This window comes from Acomys russatus, chromosome 10 (genome assembly GCF_903995435.1).
Source record: "Acomys russatus chromosome 10, mAcoRus1.1, whole genome shotgun sequence".
In the NCBI taxonomy this organism is placed as follows: Eukaryota; Metazoa; Chordata; class Mammalia; order Rodentia; family Muridae; genus Acomys; species Acomys russatus.
This window is the reverse complement of record NC_067146.1, coordinates 45,423,240-45,445,699: the sequence shown is the minus strand read 5'-3', so window position 1 is coordinate 45,445,699 and position 22,460 is coordinate 45,423,240. Positions and strand designations below refer to the sequence as shown.

The following is a 22,460-nucleotide window of genomic DNA, read 5'->3' as shown; positions in this document are numbered from 1 at the left end:
TATCCTCACTACAAAATTATGTCTGGGAATAGAGTTATTGTTCCAGAATGCATTCCTCAAAGAGATCCAGTAAATGAGAGGGTGCAATCTCCAACTTCGTGGGTCATGAAGGAGATGATGCTCCAATATTACAGCTATAACCTTCAAAGTTTCTCAAAGTGCTAGGCACATGTACATCACTTGCCTAACATAATTTAGAACAAATGTTTGAAGCTACAGATAAATATAACTAGAGGGTCCTCAATGGTTAGCCTACATATGATAACATAGGCTAAGAACTGACAAAGTATCAGAAATCTCTTTTGACGCATTCACTTAATGAAAGTCACATGATTGCCTCCTAAGGAAAAGAGGTATATTGCCAAGAGGCCCAACGGCATGTAAAGGACAAGGATGAAGCGAGAAAGAAAGGCTACTTGCAAAACCATGTCTTCCTTTACAGAGAGAAAGCGTAAATAAATCATGAGTGAGTTATTTTCAATAGGTTCTGTGATACAGACTAAGTACAGACTTGCCATCCCTATTCATTGTAACTAGTCAGAGCTTGGAGTCCATGTCTGCATAGTGTTCAGTGTCTCTAGCTGAAGAAATTTCAACGAAGCAATTAGCAACGTCAGGAGTGGATGCGGCAAGTGCTCAACAGGAGGGTGAATTCCCACTGAAGGACTGTGCCAACCTGCTGGAGATCATATCAACTTGGAGTTTATAGATATATTTTCCATGGGAGGCAAATGCTGGTCACAGAAGCAGAGGGGCAGTGACTGAATATCTCAAGGACACAGAAGTGTTAGTGAGAACAACAGAGCCTGAATCTTAAAGAAATAGGCATTTCAAGAGAATATTATTTTTCCAAAACCGCAGAGCAAGTTAGTGTCAGATCCAAAATTTAAGTAGATTTGCATAACACTAAGCCCATGCTTCATAACCACGCCACAGCTGTGGGCAAATATATTCCAGCATATAAAAGTGCAGTTCAAACGAATTTTTCATTATCTCTTCAGTAATATTGACAGTAATGCTTACAAGTAAAAACAGATGTCCCAATAGTGCAAGTTATTATTTTTTAATGAAAGTATATGCAGGCTGTTATCTGTCATGCATTGTACTAGACTATCTTTGTATTGCATTAGCCAATCTCTCATCCCTGGGAGTTTGCATTTTAGTGGTGAAAAAACATAGAGGAAGGATATGCATTGAAATATAAAAAGATTTAGGAAAACATTTGAAATAGCAAATCTAACATTGGTCAACCAAAACCAAAAGGAGATTTCAGGGATGAGCAAAGGTCTGAATAAAGTAACAGCCTTTGAAGAATAACAGTGACTTACTCTGGGATGTTTATTTCATGTGGATGGTATTAGCTGTTAGACTGGCGTTACAATAATAAATAAGGAAAAAAGTATGTAGGCCAGATGACAAAGCACAAAGTATACTTTAAATATAATCACTGATGACTTTCTGTTCCCATGTCTGTGTATGTGAGCATGTGTGTTTGCAGGTGAAGATATGTGCTGGTACTTATGTGGGCATGCCTATAGCCACCTAAAGCTATAATCTAGAGTCTTACTCAATTCCTTTCTCCCCTTATTAATGAGGCAAGGGGTTCCGGTGTAACTCGGAGCTTGATTTTAGGGCTAGTCTTGCTCACCTCTTGACTTGGGGATCATTTGCTTCAACCTTCTGAAGGCTGAAAAAGGCTAATAGTTGCCACACTGGCCTGGCATTTCCTGAGTGTTTGGAATGCGCTTGTAGGTTTTTGTGTTTGCAAGCCAAAGACCTTTAAGCAAGGAAGTAAAAAACAGAGGTTTTAGAAGCAATTCTTCAATGAATTATATATAATTTTAGCCATTTATATTGTTCATGGGTATTCCTCATCTTTTTCTCTTTGGTCCAAAATTTAATATGGTAAATCTTCAATTTAACACAAATAAGCCATCCATAGAAATTAAGAAAATTAAGCTTATATTGTAGAATGAACTGAAATGTCTGACTTATAGATTCTCTTTTGACAGCTGTAATTTTGGCAGTAGCTAGTTGAAATAATTGACTCCTTAAATATCGACAAGAATGAATCTGGGCACTGCCCATGGCTGGACATTTTAAACACTAGCAGCAATTTCAGAAATCTCAGTAATAAACTCATTTCCATAACCTCAGTCTCAGACCATGGAGGCAGCAGAGTGATTGTGAGGAAGATGGAGATCAGTCATCCTGTCCTATTCCTCAGTGGGGAGCAGCTCTCTAACTTCTCCCTCCAGTGTTGGTTGAGCACAGTGGAAGGGAAAAAAATCTTACACAACCACCGCAATATCTAAATTTTTATTATCTTGGGCCATGCCGTGGTAGTATCTCACTGAGGACCATTCGCTATGTTCTAACTTGAGCTTCAGTTGAAGTCATATAATGGAAGGTCAGAGCGAACACCCAGAAATGTTATAAAAAGTGAAAGCACTATTTTTTGGCCAGATAATAATTATTTAAAGATACCGTTTTTCCTTTTCCTTTTCAATATAAGAATCAGGAAATGAGCTATCATTCAGGCTAAGCAACCACTTAAAGCCAGCAGCTGTTATACACTATGATGGTGTCTTGTACTTTCATCCTGAGCACTTATGTTTAGATAAAGGCAACAAAAGTTAGTCTAACTTTATTTCATTGAATAGTTTCCTTTCTTGGTCTTAGGGAACAGTACTTTTGCACTGTGGCTCTTTCTAATTTATTTATTTATTTATTTATTTTGATGAAGGCAGATGCATAAGAAGTATCACACAGTAATTTTAACAGGTTTTGAATATAGCAATAATGCTACAAAAATTAAGATATGCAAGATAACCAACCACAGAGAGAAATTAAGAAAGATGAAATTGAATCATAGGCTGATATTATTTGGATGATTCATCAAATTCATTTATTCACTTATGAAGAGAGCAAGCCACCCTCCATTTTAACACACAAAATCAAGTCCTTCCATATCTAGAATGTATGCCAGGTTGTCACACAGAATACTGTTAGTCTTTATGAATTAAAATAAAAATAAGTACAGTATGTTTTCTCATTGTACAAACCATCCATGTGATAATTAACAAGGATGATGCAATTCCATGAAATGAGCAGAGATAGATGAAATAATTCAGAATGCCTGTGCCTATGAATTTTGCTCATACAAACAAAACATTTTGAATGTTATAATGTTAAAGAAACAACATCGATATATGGCTTGGCAAAATGCTTTTGACAATTACAGAATTAAAGTTCTATTGGAGTACTAAATTAGCCCGATTGACTCAACAACATTCTACTTCAACAGAAAAATTTTCCTCTTCTAATTTATTGTTGCTGTGCAGCAGAAGCTCAAATGGTTCTGAGAATGTTTTATTTACTGGCCAATTTGTAGACATCTCCACTCAGCCTACACAGTAACAAGCTGGCACTAATAAGCCATACATAAAGATCCTAGTTATTAAAATACAAATTAGGCACCCCTATGTTTATACATGTGTAAGTACAATTAATAGCGCAGGCCTACTTGGAACAAAATTGCTTTAGTTAACCAGCCGTTGCAATGCAATCAAATGAGATTTCAGATGCAATTGGAAAAGATCTGTTTGGTGAAAATAATGGAAACTATTTCATGCGGAACAATTAGTTTACCAAGCTTCCCCACATCCACCCACCTGCCCTTAATCAAATGATTTGTCCATCTTAAGTGACATGCTATTCCTTCTTTAACGCCCATGAGTTGCACGGGGACCTGATGGACAGCTGGTAGATGTAGTTTATTTACAAATATTGGTGCAAATTTGTAAATGCGAGACCACATAAATGTTAATCTAGTTAGAGCGTATGGCCTTTGTTCCCTCCCGTGTTATTAGCAACGCGTGTCAAACAACAGAGCGGGCTGGCCAGTTGTTCCCTTGATTGTAGATTCATGTGGGGATGAAATGGAGCTAAGTGAGAGTGTGAATTGCAGGAGCCCCTTCTTGTTGCCAGCATTTAGTGCTTCGCCTTTTGTTCTTGCTGTTTACGTGATTTCTCTATTTTACACAGTGGGGGGGGGGTGTTAATCAGGTTTTGCCTAAGGAATATTAATGAAACTTGCCAACTTGTACTTGAGGGAGGAAGCGGAATATTATATTTCTTTTTGAAATGGTAATGCAGCTTTTTAGGAAACTCTTTCTGCCTTCTTAATCATCCTAGTCTTAAATTACTAAAGAACTATTGTACTGTTAAGCAACTTAAATGGGAAAAGGGCTATAAAGTGTAAAGAGGGGACATTTTGGAATGTGCTATTTAATTTTAAATTAAACATAGTCAAATGTTTGCTTAAAATATTGACAAAATTTGCAGCTGAGTTTTGAGTGTTTTTATCAAAACAGAGATCTGGTGTTGACTACGTTTAGTTACCAACTACCAATTTGAATCTTCTTCTTGACCGAAGGGACTGATTTAGCTTGATAAATCTTTGAGTTAAAACATTATGTACTTTTCAGAAAATGATGGGAGGAGAATGTTCTACTTTTTAATCATTGGAATCTAAAAATTTAGCAAGGGTTAGTTTGGGTTCTTCCTCCAGGCAGAACAATCATCACAGTTTGAATGTCTATCATCACACCATGGTCTCCCAGAGAGGAGGCTGATGTGTTGATACTTGGGTGGAATAAAGGGATGTGAAGGACCCAACCCTTATGAATGCATAACATGAGAGACGGGTGCCCAGCGAACAGCAGGGACAGTCCTCCACCAAGTGTGTGCAAGAAAAATGACTCGTCAGGACTCTGACTTTTCCCCTGTCAGAGTCTCTTTTAATTACAATACGGGATAAATATGCCCCGAATGCACCATAGCTTAATGAGAACTTAAAAACAGAGTTTGTTCAAGAATTCTCTACATAGTGAATATATATTATTTGATAGAAACATTTAATACTGGGATAAATGGTTTATTTTCTATCCATATAAAGTTTACTAGTGGATTGTGTATCATTATGAACACGCTTGTTATCCAGAATGAAATTTTCTAAGAGTGTTCCCTCACAGACACAGGCACAATGCTACAAAATAGAAGGGCTCCATGTTTAAAAATGTTTGGCATCTCACAAATAAGAGCATGACATAAAGTTGTTGGGAATGAGAAAAATAAGCAAAATGCCTGAGTGCCTTACAGTTGGTGATTTTGGAGAAGCATTGAATACACAATTAACACGCTGGATGTTATATTGTAATTCATGGTCATCTACCACTTTTTTCAAAAGGCAAAAAAAAGGGCATTGCTTTATTGATGACTTTGCATCAATGCAGCAGGGCCAACAACTCACAACATATCTGGGAATGAAATATTATGTATAGAAATATATAGGTACTGTCTAAATACAACAGCAATGCTAAAGAAGAACTTAGTTTAAGCCTGTGTCATTTTTTTCTTAACAATGACCTAAAATACCAAATGATTTAATGAACCAGTTTATTTAAAAGAGGAAATGTGTAGTTTCTGTATTACAGAGAAAGACTGCTAATTATCCAAGATTCAAATTCAATCAACAGCAATTGCACTATAACAATACCACACAGACAGAACCTAGTTTTATGTTCATGATATATCACATGCAAACCTAAAAGAAGGGAGAGGCAGGAAAAAACTTCCCGTTCGTATAAATTAGAAAAGATATTTGTTTGAGTTGCTCATCTTTAGACTATATTGAAGAAACGCAACTTTAAGATTATTTTCTTTGTCTCAAAGGTATTACCTGGATTCTAACACCTTCATTCTAAAAGTGCATGCTTGTCAGTGTTCAAGATGGTTATGATTTTTACTTGTCCAACAATTGCTTTTTATATATTAACAGGTGACCAGCTGACATTTATTAACCTAACCATGACAAACAATTGTGGGTAAATTCAATATCTAATAAGACCCAACAACCCAGTCAATACGATCAATTCACTGAAAAAAATCAAATGGGATGACAGCCAAATAGAGTCACCACTTCACAGATTGTTTGGAATGTGCTAGTAGATAAATAAGAAAGATCAAAAATGTCAATCAAGAAAGCTCATTAAAAAATAATGTTATTTAAATTAGTTTCCTTTCATATAAAATGAACAAGCAAAACACCAAACAGAAAGTAGTCACAGCACTTCCTAGCCCAATTGAGGTAATAGTTTCTGAACTTTACATCTGACACCTTTTAGCATAAGATCTCAGATAGTATCATTATCTGTTAGTCACATTCCACTTCTTTTTGAAATAGCATTAATAGGTTGGGGGAAGGTTACATGCCAAGAATGAGTTGTCTGGTGTTTATCAGCAATTAGAGACTGAAAATATCTCCATTATAACTATAGGCATCAATTATGTTACCAAAGAGCTTTAGGTGACAATTTGAGACTGACTTCTATCGCTGGTTATCATTGTAGATGGGTAATGAAAATTTCATCATTATAAGGAGGGTTTCTGAAATGTTTAATTAACCCGACATCCCTTAGACACATCATACTTATCAAATAAAAAAGAAAATGTGAAATTTAATGCCAGATGGCATGTCCAGAAGTGGTCCAGAGTAGAAGGACAAATGCTTCCAGCAAAACTGAAACAAATCAAATTATATGAGCTGAATACCTGCATATTTATCTACCAACACAGTTAAAAAAAAAATCATTGTTTTTTTTTTTTTTTTTTTTTTTTTTTTTTTGTACAAAAGCCAGTTGAGTGCAACTTGCTTTTCAAAATAACTATGAAGATTATTCAGAGGACATGATTCAGTGCTGCTTTAATATATTGTCAAATGCCTTTAAGAATGTAAGAACATTTTAATATGTTTTCCTTTCTTTTCTTGTACATAAACATGAGCATGAATATTCCAACTATTTTAATTGGTCCTGGTTACTCAAAAAGGAATAGAATAGATTTTGGCAGTTTGGGGTCAAATTCCTATACCACTGTAAAGTTCCGTCACTGACTATATTGCAATGTGGCTAAAACTATGCAAACAAAAATACTGTTTAACTCAAATGAAATCATTATCAAAAAGGTCCTTACTGCAAAATCTTCCCTCCACTGGTGGGCTGCTTGGACTTTCTCTGCTTCCATAGCCAGGCGCTGAAAAAGAAATGGTAAATCTTAGACATTCATGACTATGGCCACAGGAACATAGGATTATACTATAAAACACAATCTGTAAGCTGATACCATAATTGACTATGGGGCATGAAAAGCAATAGACAGTATTAATGGTGCATAAGTACTAAATCAGTTAGCAATCTAACCTAGTGGAGTTGATGCTACAGCAATAAATTACCTACTGTTCTTGACTCCTCCTTATTTGACCTATGTTTCCTGTTTTATCAGGAGTGAGTGCTTTCTTTCAAAAACTTACATTTTATCTTTTTAGTAAAAAGTTTTAATGAAATAAAGACAGTATATTGATTGGAATATAATACCACTCTTACTAAATACTACAATATATTTCAGTCAATAGAAAGAGAATGATGTTAACATATTAATGATATATAATAAACAAAATGGCATATTTATAATAATGTGTTTTGAATTTTATATTTGCTTATATATTCTTAGGTGGTTCAATGACGATTTGAAAGATTGTAAACTCAAAATGCACACAAATGGCTTAATTTAAACTCCTTTTAGTATTATGAAGTAAGGAGTAAGTACAAGGCTACTTTATTTACTTCAAGAACTTTGAAGCTGAAATATAGGTGCAGAAACAGCACAAACTTAATAACAAATACAATGAATATAAATGTATTAAATTTACGTAATAAGAGACAAATAACAGATTAGCCTTTGGGAGACTATAAGTCACCCCGTGGTTTCGTAGTTGTTGCAGTCCCTAAGAAATATTCTCCAGTGTTTGCTCTTCTTATGAGTCAAGACTACATGAAATCATGTAAATATCCCATAGGTCTCCCTCTAACATTTTGATTTCTATCCTTTATGTTTAACACTACAATATATTCATTTTTCTAAGCTATTACGTAGGTATTACCAGTGACTGTGTAATATAACGTAATAATAAATATAAGAAAGACTCAACTCCTTGGCATGATTTCCTCATGTGTGTCATGGAATGTGGATACCTGTGCGCGCGTGCGCATGCACACACACACACACACACACACACACACACACACACACACACACACGCACACACTTTAGATATAGATTTTTATGAAGTAAAGGATATTTATTTTGAGAATCTGAAAAGTTTTATGAACCCAAAGACAGCAAGTTAAATGCATAAAAAACATATATTTTAAAAAGTTAAAATATAAAAATTGCTAAATTTTATTTTCTCCACTTGAAATATAAAAAAAATATAGGAACTCATGAAAAAATATTACTCCATATCTTTATTCATAAAGAAATAAATGAAACTTTAATCAAGTTTCATACATGTTCCAAATACTGACTTTTAAGATAGTCTGTGTTATAACTAACACACTCACTAACTGCTCTTTCCTGTGGCAACGACCCGAAGGTCATTACTTACAGAAATTGACATGCCTCCTAGACACGGCAAGCCTCTAATTAACTTCTATTCCAGTCAAGTGACATTTTAAAAGCCAATAATCTACCACTGGATGCCATAGGGAAATTGCACTAAGACTAATAAAATCTCTATCTAATAAAATGTGAATATTTTATTGTTAGCCAATCTCCATCTCCAAAGCTGGATATATAGGTATGTCCTGTAACAACAGCTTATTTCCAAAAACAGAATACATAACTGAGAATTGGTAGCACAGGATATAGGTAGCTGGTTAGGTATTAACAATCTTGAAAGTCACAGGAATAAACTCTTCCTTCATACTCAGCAGTGTATAAAAACAGGACCTAAAACTCTAGGACTCCAGTTACAGACCCAAATAAAGAGACAGGAGTTTTCTTTGTGGCCTTGAGTGGAGACATGACTAAACTAGCTGCACTAACTGGATGGTTCCAGCCTTGTCCAACCTTTTAACACAGTGCTAGCATGTGGTAATCAACAATGTTTATGTGCAAGAACAACCCAATTCAATAACCAAAAAAAAAAAAAAAAAAAGCAAAATAAAGTCTCTTAATATCTTAAGGAAATTTGTGATTTTGAAGAATGATGGACAGAGCTGTTACCTTATCACTAGTGTCTAGCCAAGGACTCTCTAGAAAGGAGCCAGGACATATATTATCCCTTCCCACTACAGTCCATCCAATGGGCCTGACAACCAGCTGGACAGGAACAGTATAAAAGAGAAGTCTGAAAGTCTGAGAAAGGAGGATTGCTGCCAGTGACGCGAGGATGGACTAGATAGGGAAATCCTGTCTTTAAAAAAAAAAAAAAAAAAAAAAAAAAAAAAAATCCAGAAACAGTATAAAGCCTGCCTAAAATGCAGGCTGGCATATGACTTACTCACTCCTTCAGCCTGCTGCATTATATTGTTTGATATACATATCTTCTACAGTATGCCCTGACTATTCTGTGGATTTTTTGATGGAGACCACGAGGACTGGGATGGAGAGGAAGCAAACATCAAGCCCATATTGAACACTAAATTAAACCGCATTTGGTCCAACCGTGAGCAACTAAAGGAGGATACTGGCCAGTGGTCACCAGCCTCGCTAACTCCATCTTATCCTCTTTATCTCTGCCTTCACACTCTTAACTTCTCTGGAGTTGATGTTGAGTTCCTAGGAAAACAGAACTCACTGACTGGTAAATATCTTTGTGACATGGGTTCAAACAATGGCCAAACAATGAGTATGCAGAACAGACTTTATCCAAAGGCGGGCAATTATCCATGATGGGAAGGCCAGGGCACTTGCTAGAGCAGCAATGACACTTCCCTAAGAATCAGCCTACTCTCTTGAAGCAAGGACAACTATAACTTGCTCCAGATGACCTTGCAGGGGCAGAAGAAGCCAAGCAATGGGTAACTAGAACCTGATTTGACTTGAACTTCTTAGCTCCACATACTTCTTTGTCCCTTCCTCCAATTCTTGCTTTATTTAAACCAAAAATACTGTTGGTACCTAGAAAATAAACTTGGGGTCCACTGATACCTTTATTGGTTTTCATCTGAGTAGGGCCACATCGAGCAAATTTTCTCTATATCCTTTCGCCATCAGGAATCATGATCTCTTTAGCTGGCATGCTTGAGGCTGGTTGCTGAGCCTCCTCTATCGGGGCTGCCTGGATCTGTTCTTTGGCTTTTAAAATTGCAGTTTCAATACCTGAGAAATGTGAAGCTTAATTCTGCTCCTATTATGACAGAGTAGAGAGGGTCACGTAAACAGCTTTATTTTAAATGTGTGTGTGTGTGTGTGTGTGTATAAAAATAATTTATATATAATATATAGAGGTATTTAAAATTCATATATCCTACCTCCTTTGAGGTAAGATTAAAAGAAAGCACCTTAAAGATGAGTTTTACAGACTCAGTTTAACAAAGCACACTGGGCACTAAGTCTTCATTTTCGGTAGATCAAGCTTATGGTACAATGCCAGTTTTTAATTCCATCAAAAGTCATATCATTTGACATCCATGGTGTATATAAGGACATTGTGGGATCAACACTAAAACAAAGACAGAAATCTATGATGTCAAGTAGATGGAAAACAAAAATTGCAACACAAAATCGTAACATAAGTTACTTTAGGAGCTGTCTTTACAAAGTCATCCCTCAAATGCAGATAGATGATTACTAACGGTGAAGAAGATTTTGATATGCCATGGTCTTCAGGGACTGGAACAAAATCAAACCAAACAGACTAGTGGCAGCTTATCAGATGAGAGAAAGGCCAGCTCCCTGGAGGCCTATCCATCTACAGCCTTCACACTTGCCTATCTGTATCTTTTCCACTGGCATTGAAATCTGACATATGACGTGAATAGAAGTAGAGCTGTATTGAAAAGAGACAGTTCTATCCCTCTAATCAATAATAGTCAAATATATCTCCTCTTACAAAAATAGCATTTTCTAAACTTCTAAACTGTACTGTTTCCTGTCCTATGGATTAATTTTAGGCTAAGTTTTTTTTTAAACTTTAAGAGAAAAAACAACCATAAGGATATATTTAAAAGAGGTTTGAAAACAAAATTTGAGGCACCACAGGGCTATTTGGTAAAGACTTCAAGGCCACTGACTTTCAACTTTAAATAGGAAGTGTTGACATAGAGAGGCCATTCCAACAGATTCTAAAAGAATGTCTTTGGACAGTGTAGATCAGGATAAAGGGCAACAGATATAAACCACAGACTAACTCAAGAAAAATATGCATTTTATGTAATTTTGATTAATGTTCAACAGTCAATATCCAATAAGGGCTGGTAATTGCTGTATTGCACCTGTATTGGCAATCTAATTATCACTCTAATGAGGTTTACTAATTATAATTAAAAGGATCAGGACACACATTTGAACAGGCTAATACCTTTTGAGAATAGCAGATTAAGGTGAATGAGCACACTTCTGCATTGTGGAGAAAAGTACCAACACTGCATGGGCTTCTGAGGAGTTTGGCAGGGTGTGGCTTCTGACTGCTGTGCAATTATGTGATGAATTTAACTGTCTTCCGCATCTCAGATATTTATGTATTGTACATCTCTCTCTCCTTCCCTCCCTCCCTCTCTCTCTCTCTCTCTCTCTCTCTCTCTCTCTCTCTCTCTCTCTCTCTCTCCCTCTCTCTCTCTCTGTGTGTGTGTGTGTGTGTATGTGTGTGTGTGTGTGTAGAAATCTAGAGATTGTGTTTCCATTTCAACCCCACTAACACAATTCCATAGATTGTTAGATCTATAATCACGGAGGGCCACTTCAACATGTAAATATGACTAAAATGAATGAAAATTCCTCAGCAGGGCCTATATTTCCTGTTTCTTCCTATAGAAAAGCTCACATCTATAGAAATACGTTGAAATAGACTTTTTGAACCTACGTAAGCTAAAAAGCATCAATTCCTTATTTGAGTAATTAGAAGCCAATTAAAGTGAGGCATCTTTGATATGGCCTTGTCCTAACCCTGCAGCCACCTTGGATTCCAAGAAGATCAAAACTTCTCAGGCCTTTCCTGGAGCAGTGTCAGAGTTGGGAGGAGTTTGAAAGGTGTAACAAGGACATTTCATTCAGACGAAAGGGTTTTCTTCATGCTAAAGCATCCTGAGTGCTTGCAATGGTCCCCCATCTGCGGGTAAAGCAAAGGTGTACCTTGTAAGGACTTTTGAAAAAGAGGAGGACTCACAGAGTTAGGAGGCAGGCTTAGTTGGGACCTGTGTCCCATAGTTGGGGTAACGGAGCAAAGTATAAAGACTTTGGTATTGTAACAGGTGTCATGTCACTCTTCCTTGGGATATGGTGTGCAGTTTGTTTAATTTGTGAGCCATGAAGTGACAACAGTAAGCAACTTCTGACCTTGAACAGCAGGGTGGGGTGGACTGAGTAGGCTGCCCTTAGGGCCAACTTAGGGCCTGGCTACATGGAAAGCCCTGGTTCTCTAATAAGAGAAATGATAATTCTGCAGAAGAGAGACTGGTGCTGAGGGTGACTGGAATAAAGCCTCCCTACGAGCTGAGCACCTTGCAGAATCAGAAATGAGCTGATGGTAACCTGGCCACATTTGGCCAGGATGCCTTATTTGTGAGTACTTGTTACTCTCTTATTTGATTCTTCCTCTCTTTAATCCTAAAGACCATGTCAGTCCCTTAAAGACAGACTTTGAGTGTAGTAAATAAAACTCCTCTCTCTGCTTTACCCCATTCCTGCTCTCTTTAGCTGCCATGCCAGAATGGGTAGCTGAGCCTTGCTAGAGACTCAGCTTTTGCTAAAAGCTCCAGTGTTAATACACTGGTCAAAATATTCTCCTTGTGAAATAGCTCAATATTGGGATCCATGTGATTTTAATTTTATTCTTTTCTTCATTTTGTAAAGCCATAGATAAACTGGTACCTGTTTAGAACCTTCACCCCTATATTCATTGTCTTTGGTATAGAAAGGTACTCGGCAAACAAAAGAGAAATGGCAACACCAACCCAGCCACAAAATCCGTCTGAAAAATATGCCAGGGCAATGGTGGAACAGAACTTTTGGGAGTGGCAAACCAATGGCTGATTTGACTTAAGGCTCATTCTACAAGATGGAACCCATATCTAACACTGCTTATGTGACTGAGAAGCAGAGCCTAGATAGTCTAGAAACCTAAGGTGAAACCAAATATTACTGGTCAAAAAAATAACAATAACACGATCCCTAATTATATTCTGCTATACTCATATTCAGTGCCTTACTCAGACAGCAGCAGATGACAACAAATACAGAGATCTACAGACAGACAGACAGACAGACAGACAGACACACACACACACACACACACACACACACACACACACCAGCTCTAAATGTGATGTCTCCATCAAATCCTTCCCTTCAGAGTTTATTGAGCTCTGCAGAAGAGGAGGTGAAAAGAGTATAAGTGTGAGAAAGTATGGAAGACACCAGAACAAAGACCTCTAAACCAAATGAGCAAAGCTCATATGAACTCAGAGACTGAAGCAGCAAGTAGACACAGGTCTGCACTGGGTCCTTTGCTTGTTTAGTATTTTCATGGAACTCCTTCTGTGTGTAAATGAGGGATTCTATGATTCTTTTGCTTTCTTTTAGGCACTGTTCCTTTTCCTGATTTGCCTTGTTCGACTTTGATGTGATGGATTTTGTTTAATCTTACTACATTTTATGTTGCTATGTTCTGTTGTTGCTTCTTAGACGCTTCATCACCTTCAATGAAAGACAGAAAAGGAATGGTTCTGGAAAGGAGGGGAGGAACTGGGGGTGTTAAGAGAAATGAACTTTGTTGCAGGATATTTGATTATACTGTGAACCCCAAGACTGTGTACTGGGAAAAACTGCTTCTTATTGTGGTGTGGCTCAGCCCTAGCACACATCTTTAATACAAGGGCTTTCTGTTATCAAGAGCTAAATAAAGTCAAGAGGCAGAGCAATCAACCAGTTGACAGGAAGTAAAAAGGAAGGATTCAGTCTGACTGGGTTTTTAAGACAGTGTGGAAAAAGAAGAAGAGGCTTCTTCTGAGAAGTTGACTGAGTAGGACGGTCAGCTGTATAGAAAGCCCTTTCTTTTAAAAAATATTTATTTATTCTAATGTAATCATCTTGCATCCCAACTGTAATGATTGTTATCCCCTTGCTTGTATCTTCCTGTTTCCAACCTCCCTCTTTCTTCTGCTCTATTCTCTTCCCCGAGACCTCTGACCTTAGGGCCCTTGTCCCCCATCATATGACCACAGCCTGTCGGGTCTCATCTGAATAGCTTGTATCCCCTTTCTCTGTGTGCCCACAGGGCCTCCCTGCTAAGGTGGAAGTGGTCAAACCAGAGGCACCAGAGTTCATGTCAGAGGCAGTCCCCACTCTCTCCACAACCTTGGAGAGTGAGCTGTCCATGGGCTATATCTGAACAGGGGGCCTAGGTTTACTGCATGCATTGTCCTTGGTTGGTGCAACAGTTTGTGGAGACACCCGTGGGGCTCCTGGATCCTCTGGGTACTTCCATACCCCCATTCTTCCATACCACTCTCATCCCTCTGCCCAGAGTCTGGCTGGGAATCTCAGCATCTATTCTGATCCCCAGCTAGGTGGAGCCTCTCAGAGGACATCTATGTTGAGCTAATATCCACTTATAAGTCAGTATATATCATGTGTGTCTTTCTGGGTAGGGTTACCTCACTAAGCCATTAAAAACAAAGAAATCTTGAAATGTGGAGGCAAATGAGGGGAAAAGCCCTTTCTTCTTCTCTACACTGCTTTAAATACCCTCCTCCACAATGTCCCTTCATTCTGTTTACCTATGTTCATTCCCTGTGGGCTGGTTCTGCCTTGTGACCTATTTTGACTTTATTTAGCTCTTGGGTTAAAGGTGTGTGTTAGGGCTAATCTACTTTACAAGTACTTGTTTACAGTGAACAGAAAACTCCAGGGTCAAAGACTGAGCCATGCTATAATTATAAACAGGTTTTTACAGTTCACAATCTCAGAGTTCACAATGTGATCTAATATCCTGCAACAAACCTGTATTTAGGATATTTTGTATGAGAAAAGAATCTATTTTTAACAAAAGAGGAGAAGAAAGAACTAAAAGGGAAAGTAGATCCCAGAACTTTTGCTTTCTCCCAGTGAATTCTAGAGGAGTGCTGAGGGGAGGCAGTTAGGAAGAGATTTCTTAGGTCCCCAGAAAGTGTTAAGGCTTTAACAGACTGGATTGCATAACATCTGCATAAATATTTAGTGCTACTCTCTATTTTAAAGATATGCAAACTTCTCTTTTCAATACGCATGGACAATGTGGTTGGTTTAAATCCATGTAAACACAGAGGTTCATCAGAATTGTTTTGGGACTTCTAGAAATATGATAATCTAATGGTTTCACGATGAAAAGCTTAATATGTGCAGGAATCATTCCATTTAAAAATCATACTGCATATACCTACATATTGTTTAAAATGGGTCTATAAAAACATTATTTCTACATCATAAAAAGGCCTATTGAAGAAAAAGAGCCATCTGAAACTTGGGACATTAGGTTAAAAGTTCCCAAATGTGATCACACTAAACTATTAGTATGAGTGTGTGTGTGTGTGTGTGTGTGTGTGTGTGTAAAAATCCCAAGAAACAATGTGACTTGGTGAGTTTGTGTGCTCCCACAAATCAATATGGAGGATCTTAAGGGAAGATTATGAGTTAGAGTTTAGTCTGAACAATATACAGAGATTCTAATTCAAAAGAATTACAAAAATAAATGCTACAAGTTACTTCATATAAAAAAAACCACCCAGAATATCTAAAACAATCCTGTACAATAAAAGATCCTCCAGAGAAATCTCCATCCCTGATCTCAGGCTGTACTGTAGAGTAACAGTAATTAAAACAGCATCATACTGGCAGAGCAATAGGCTGGTTGATCAATAGAATTGAATCAAAGACCCAAAACTAAATCAATATACCTCTGGACACTTGATTTTGACAAAGAAGCCAAATCTATATAATGGAAAAAGTATATAATCTTCAACAAATAGTGCTGGTCTAACTGGATGTCTACATGTAGAAAAACACAAGTAGATCCATATTTATCACCATGCATAAAACTCAAGTCCAAGTGGATTAAAGATCTCAACATAAAACCAGATACACTAAATCTGTTAGATGAAAAAGTAGGGAAGAGCCTGGGACTCATTGGCATAGGAGACAACTTCCTGAACAGAACACTAACAGCCAAGGCTCTAAGACCAATTAATAAATGGGACATCATGAAACTGAGAAGCTTCTGTAAGGTAAAGGGCACTGTCAACAGAACAAAGCAACAACTTACAGAATGGGAGTGTGGCTTTCTTAAGAGGTATTGCCAGCCCCAGGAAACCTTGATTTTAAACCTCTACAGCAAAGCAGTTCTCACACAGTATGGCCTTCCTGGGTTCTTTAGTTCTTTCTAAACGACCACTTGGAAAGATGATTGGTTCCTCATGTGCGAAATCATATCGCTGGGGGAACTGGTGGTATTCTTCTTTGACATTCAGCCTGTGTGAGCCACACAGGGAGAAAGCCATGAGGAATATCAAATTATCAGATAAGACTGATGTGTTTTCAAAAGCATAGATTCCAAAAAATGCCAACAGCAGATATAGATCAATACATTATAGGGGTTCGAGGAGGTGGCTAAGGCAGACTTCAAGGAGATTTGTAATGAATTATTTCACTCAGAAAGTACTATAGCCCAAAGAGAGACAGTAAAGGTAAATTACAGACAGTAGTCAGACTATTGGTTCTATGCATTTGAATATTTGCAGTCTCATCTACAGCAAAATATATAAACAAATAAAAATGCCTATTGTTATAGCTTGTTATTGCTTAGCACACTTATCCTGTTAGAGTTCTTCCTTAATTTCATCTGAGGAATTTACATTTGTGATAAAGTTTTTACTTACATGGGAAATTAACTGAAAAAATTTAGAAAGCATGTATATTGTAAACATTAGACTCTATCAGGTATTGATTCCAAGGTGTGTGTGTGTGTGTGTGTGTGTGTGTGTGTGTATGGCTATATATAAAATAGTATATATAGTATTATATTTCCACTAGGAGGAATTATGTAATATATATACTTTTTATACATTGCTTGTATGTTATATTCTCTAAACTCACAAAGCACATGCTTACTGTTTCTAAAATTAAGCACACACAAAGTAATTTGTAAAATTTATTTTTGTAATTCTTTCATGTAAGAATCCCTGTATATTGTTCAGACTAAACTCTAAGTCATAATCTTCCCTTAAGATCCTCCACATCGACTCACCAAGTCACAGTGTTTCTTGGGATATTTCCCTTTCAATCAGGATATATGTGTGTGTTTGTTTGTTTATATATATTTACATATTTATATATTTTATATTTACATAAATTATATTTTTATATAAGTGATATACATATACAAGTGTTTACCACACTTTTATTATCAAGTGGTGAAATATACTGATATTAATTAAAAAATAAGTACAAAAGCTACACTCCAGTCAGCACTGGCACTGTTCAGCACCAAATCATACCCCTCCATTACATGTTGACCATCAGAACACGGAACAACGCTCATTTGTAAACACGGGCGATGCAATCCATAAAAACCATCCCTCTGCACAGGCATTGTGCAACCTGAAGGATCTCAATCAGCCACTTAACCAAGGTGATTAAGCAAGGACTATCCTGCTGTGCTTTCTCAGTTTGAACTTTAAAACTAGGCCTAAGGAATATTTCTGTTTTATTTACACTTGATTAGAATGACTTTTTCAGAATTTTTGCTTTTGTTTAATGCCATAAAACATAAGTATATAATAATTTTTTTCCATTTCCCATTTTTTGTAAATCATGGAAATTACAAGTCCAAAGAAGCATATAGTGGAATCCAATATAAATTTAGGAAAATAATCTCTAATATAGAAACTCTCCTGAACTCTGAGAAGCAGGAGCCTTTTTATTCCACATGTTCAAGAGAAAAAGAAAAGATTGTGTAACTCAATAGAAAGCTTACTTTAAATTTAAATTTGTAAAATAATGACTAAATAGAGATTTTAAAATTGTATAGTTCAGTTATTTGTGTCAACTCAAATATCTTATCACATCTGTAGCTATTTAAAGGAAATGCAGAAACAATTATCTACATAATAAATTATTAACATTGATTGGTTTAAACAGAACCATAAATGCATCTTACGTGTAGAGGTGAAATGTAAGGGTGCAGTAATAACTCATTTGATAATTATCTATTTTTAATATGTTGCATTGTGTGAAGTAAAGGCCCCACAGCAACTACCGTACTTTCCTTTCTTGGAGTACCATTCCAAAAACTATAATATATGCAAAATATATGAATGAAACTTGCTGAAATAATGCTAGTCATCATTTATATTTTCTATTTATAACCAAGTAAAAAACAAAACTTTGGAACAGAGCTTCTGGATCATGTTGTATAGATTTCAGCCTAGATCTGTCATATTCAGTAAGTGCTTTGAAATTAACCACAAAGCTTCAAGTCTAATCTCAGAGTTGTAATTAGCTCTGAGCAATTGGCAGACTCTTAGAAAACAGAAGCCAGGGTAAAGGAGATTTCATCTGGTGAGAAAAGCAAAACCCCTCTTAGCAGCAAGAAAGCAAATGATATACAACAGACGATTGACGTCACGTTCCTTCTGCTCCACAGTACAAAGCAAAAAATAAAACATTGATAAACGGAACTCAATTTTCACATCAGCTATGTGCCTGGTCCCTTGTAAAGAATCAAATAATGAGCTTGTTTAACCACTTTGGCCCCCAACCAGGGATGCCAGTCCCACTAATGTCCAAAGATCCTGATGATGTGTGGGTCAATTCTGTTAACCAAGCTCACTGCGGTACATCTTTTCTTCTGATGAAGACTTGAGAACACTCTTCTAGGGCAGCATGTTTCATGGACCACAGAAATTTAGCAATAGTCACTCTTTCCAAAACATTAAGTAGAAAAAAATTTGACTGAAACCAACAAAAGACACTGTCCTTCATGATGCCAAACCTTTTCACTATTATGACACACATTAAGCTGTTCCTTGTACATGACCAAGTGTCCTTTCCATGCCAAAATAACAAACAAACAAACAAACGTACAAACAGTTCTCCCATGTCTGTATGCCTACCATGTCTTTCACCATGTATGGCAGAGAACAAGCATGTAGTCATTCTGTGTGGAGATGCAGAGATAATGACTTCAAGGCTTCATCAAGATTGAAAACAAGGGTCAGAGAAGCATCATCATTCATTGTCAGGACACTTTGAAGTGCCAGATGTTGCTATGACCTTCTAGTCTATGAGACAAGCATATTTCCCAATGAATGCATCATCATTTAATTGTTTAAAATGCTATATCAACTGAATGTTACATGAACATCTAAAAAGTGTGAGATTTCACCACTATACAGCAGATATTGGTACAGGGGCAGTCCCTCAGCAAGTCTCATCTTTAGTTCTCCTGATAAGTGCTCTGGACTTCTACCCAGTAACCACATGTCAGCGTATAACTGTCTCTAACTCCTGTCCCAAGGGATCCAAACCCCTCTTCTACACACACACACACACACACACACACACACACACACACACACACACACACACACAAAACACTTAAGCACAGAAACAAAATAATATTTTTTAATTAAAAATATGTTTACTAAGACTGTAAGTTTCAGAATTGTTTTGGCTAGTACATCTCAAACAGTTTCACATTCAGTTGTCATGTTGGAAGATATTTCTCCTCAGGACTCTCATGTGATCTTATCATGTGAATGGAGTCAGAGAGACTAGATTTTTGAAAGTATTTATGTTGCAAACTATGTTGGGAAAGACAGAGACTTCCTCCAAAGTAGAGGGTATGCTAGTGTTTTGTACAGAGAAATAAAGATAATTCTGTGGGGCAAGTTATATAGATATGTAGGTCAGCCCATCTGATAGAGCAGGGTTTCCTCAAAGCAAAGCAGGGTGGCACATGTTTATAATCTCAGAAAGCAGAGGTAGGAGGAGTTCAAGGACTTTAAGGCTAGTCTTCAATATATAGCAAGTACAAGGCAACTCTGAGCTACATGAGACTCTAAATCAATAAGCAAAAGAACAAAAGAATAAAAGATAGATGCTTCCTAAGATCAGGCTTGAGGCAGCCTGCTGCCTGAAGGCCTCATGGGATAGGAATTAGGAGTAAGTAATACAGATGCAATCCCTGCTGCCAACTGTGCCCATGTCCACTGCAACAGACTCAGAGTCTCCGGCCCCTACGGAACTTAAGTTAGGTACCCCAATAGCATTTAACTAGAACAAATTATTAAATGCATTCTATTTTGTAATACACTATCATGTGACTTACTACCAAGTGAGTTTTATTAGTCGCTGATTTCTCTCTTCAGACCAATGGTTCTCAACCTTTCCTATGCTGTGACCTTTCAATACAGCCTTGTGTTGTAGTGACCCCAACCATAAAATTATTTCTTTCCTACTTCATAACTGTAATTTTGGTACTGTTATGAATCATAATGTAAGTATCTGGTATACATGATGTCTGATATGGACCACTTTCAAAGAAGTCATGACCTAAAGGTTGAGAACCACTGCTTTCAGGAGTCTAGACACCTAAGTGACTACCCTACCAGAGAATTGACCAGGGACCTTAGGGATTCAGATTAAGATTTAATGTTGGTGTGTAAGTCATGTGAGGTGCAACAAGATAGTGAAAACCAGATTTATAAAACAATAAATCCCATATTTACAAATTCTCGGGTTGTTACTGGTCACCAAGAGGCCAGGAACAGGATGCCTAGAGATTACAGGAGTTTACCCCGCAGGCATAGGGAAAGCCTGTGCGACTGAGCATTCAATAAGGCTCATGGGTTCCTGTACTGGGCTTCCCCTTGGGGTGTGGGTGGGCAAAGACATGCCAAATTACTCATGTGATCATCATTAGTGAAATGTGCTTGGTGTTAAGTATACTAGATAAAGAACAAATGCCAAGTGCTGCACCCTGAACATAACCGTACAGAAAACAGTGTGTAACTGGGCTGGCAAGCACTAATGCTAGAAGTGGTGATCTACAGCAGCAGTGATATTCAGCAGGTCCAAACATACCATATCTGACTGTGTCTGTGCTTACAGAGCACAGATGTTTCTGTTCCCAGACTCACAATCCACTAGCTAGTGCCGCCATTGACTTCAGTAGTTCTTTAAGATGAATGCCCTATGCACCTGTTGAAGAAACTCCACGTCTCTAAACAGTACTCACAGTTCACCACGCCCAGGTTGGGCAGCTTCTCTTGGGAACTACTTAAACATGAGAAGTCTCCAGTCCTACCGTGCACTTATCAAGCCTGAAGCTCCTAGTGTGAGTTCTGTCACTGGGCGATCTAACAAAGCCTCTGAAGTGCACTAAAAAGTGAACATCACCTTTCTGAAACGAATGTCCACATCACCTTTCTGAAACGAATGTCCACAGTGTGTTACAAAAAGACATTTGATATTACCTTAATTGCAAATTCTCACAGCTATGGGAAATAAAAGGACAAGAACAAGCTATTTTTTCTGAAGCTCTTATTTAAAAATTTTTTTTTGGAAAATATTGGAAATGAGTATGTGAAGCGAAATCCACTGATCGTATTGATAGTAATTTAGAAATGGAACCATGCCCTAGACTGATTTTGTAACATAATTTTAACTTTATAGACTTTGTCTCTGAGACAAGTATCTTAAATTTAAAAATAGTAAAACCATAAAGGAAATGGTGCTTGCTGAGGAAACAAAACACATAGAAATTACCATAGCACATTATAACCGAATGTGCACAGTGACTTTCACAGCCCAGTGTACATATGGATTTTAGATATTTTATTGAAGCCTCAGTGGTCTAAAAATAATCATCAGGATTTAGAACACTTTCTTATCACAAGTAGATTTTTTTTTCCACAGATGATACTTGTAAACTTATACACATCAATATGAACTGAAGATAAATTAACACAAAGTGGTTAACAGGGAGAATGGTTAAAAAAAATCCATCCAATTTACTTTTATATCTATGGTGACAGGACCATAAAGAACCATTTATCTTCTCATATAATTTGCCTTTCAACACTTTACTATCCCTAAAGTATTTACCATCATATTTCTATGATAATTAATTAAGAGTGTTAAAACAGCTTGAATTATTAGCTATCAACTCCAATTGCAGGGTACGTGTACCACCTTGCACTGCTCCTCAGTTGCTTTTAAATAGATATTTGAGGCAGTCAGCTACTGCTCATCCATACAAAGACACAGAAAAAGGCAAAAATATCAGAAAGTACTCCTTCAGCTATACTGAATACCACGGTCACAATGGTTTTCATTTTTTAGGTACAGTTTTGTATAGGACT

General features: G+C 37.1%; 1 protein-coding gene across 3 annotated transcripts in view; it reads right to left on the bottom strand.

Annotated features, from left to right (window-relative positions):
- Cacna2d1 (calcium voltage-gated channel auxiliary subunit alpha2delta 1) overlaps positions 1 to 22,460 on the bottom strand; it is a 430,688-nt gene that overhangs the window by 192,230 nt on the left and 215,998 nt on the right. For all 3 annotated transcript variants that reach the window (XM_051152078.1, XM_051152080.1, XM_051152079.1), the window contains exon 4: positions 7,036 to 7,095. In XM_051152078.1, the coding sequence (XP_051008035.1) occupies positions 7,036 to 7,095 (60 nt within the window). The remainder of the gene's footprint in view (positions 1 to 7,035; positions 7,096 to 22,460) is intronic.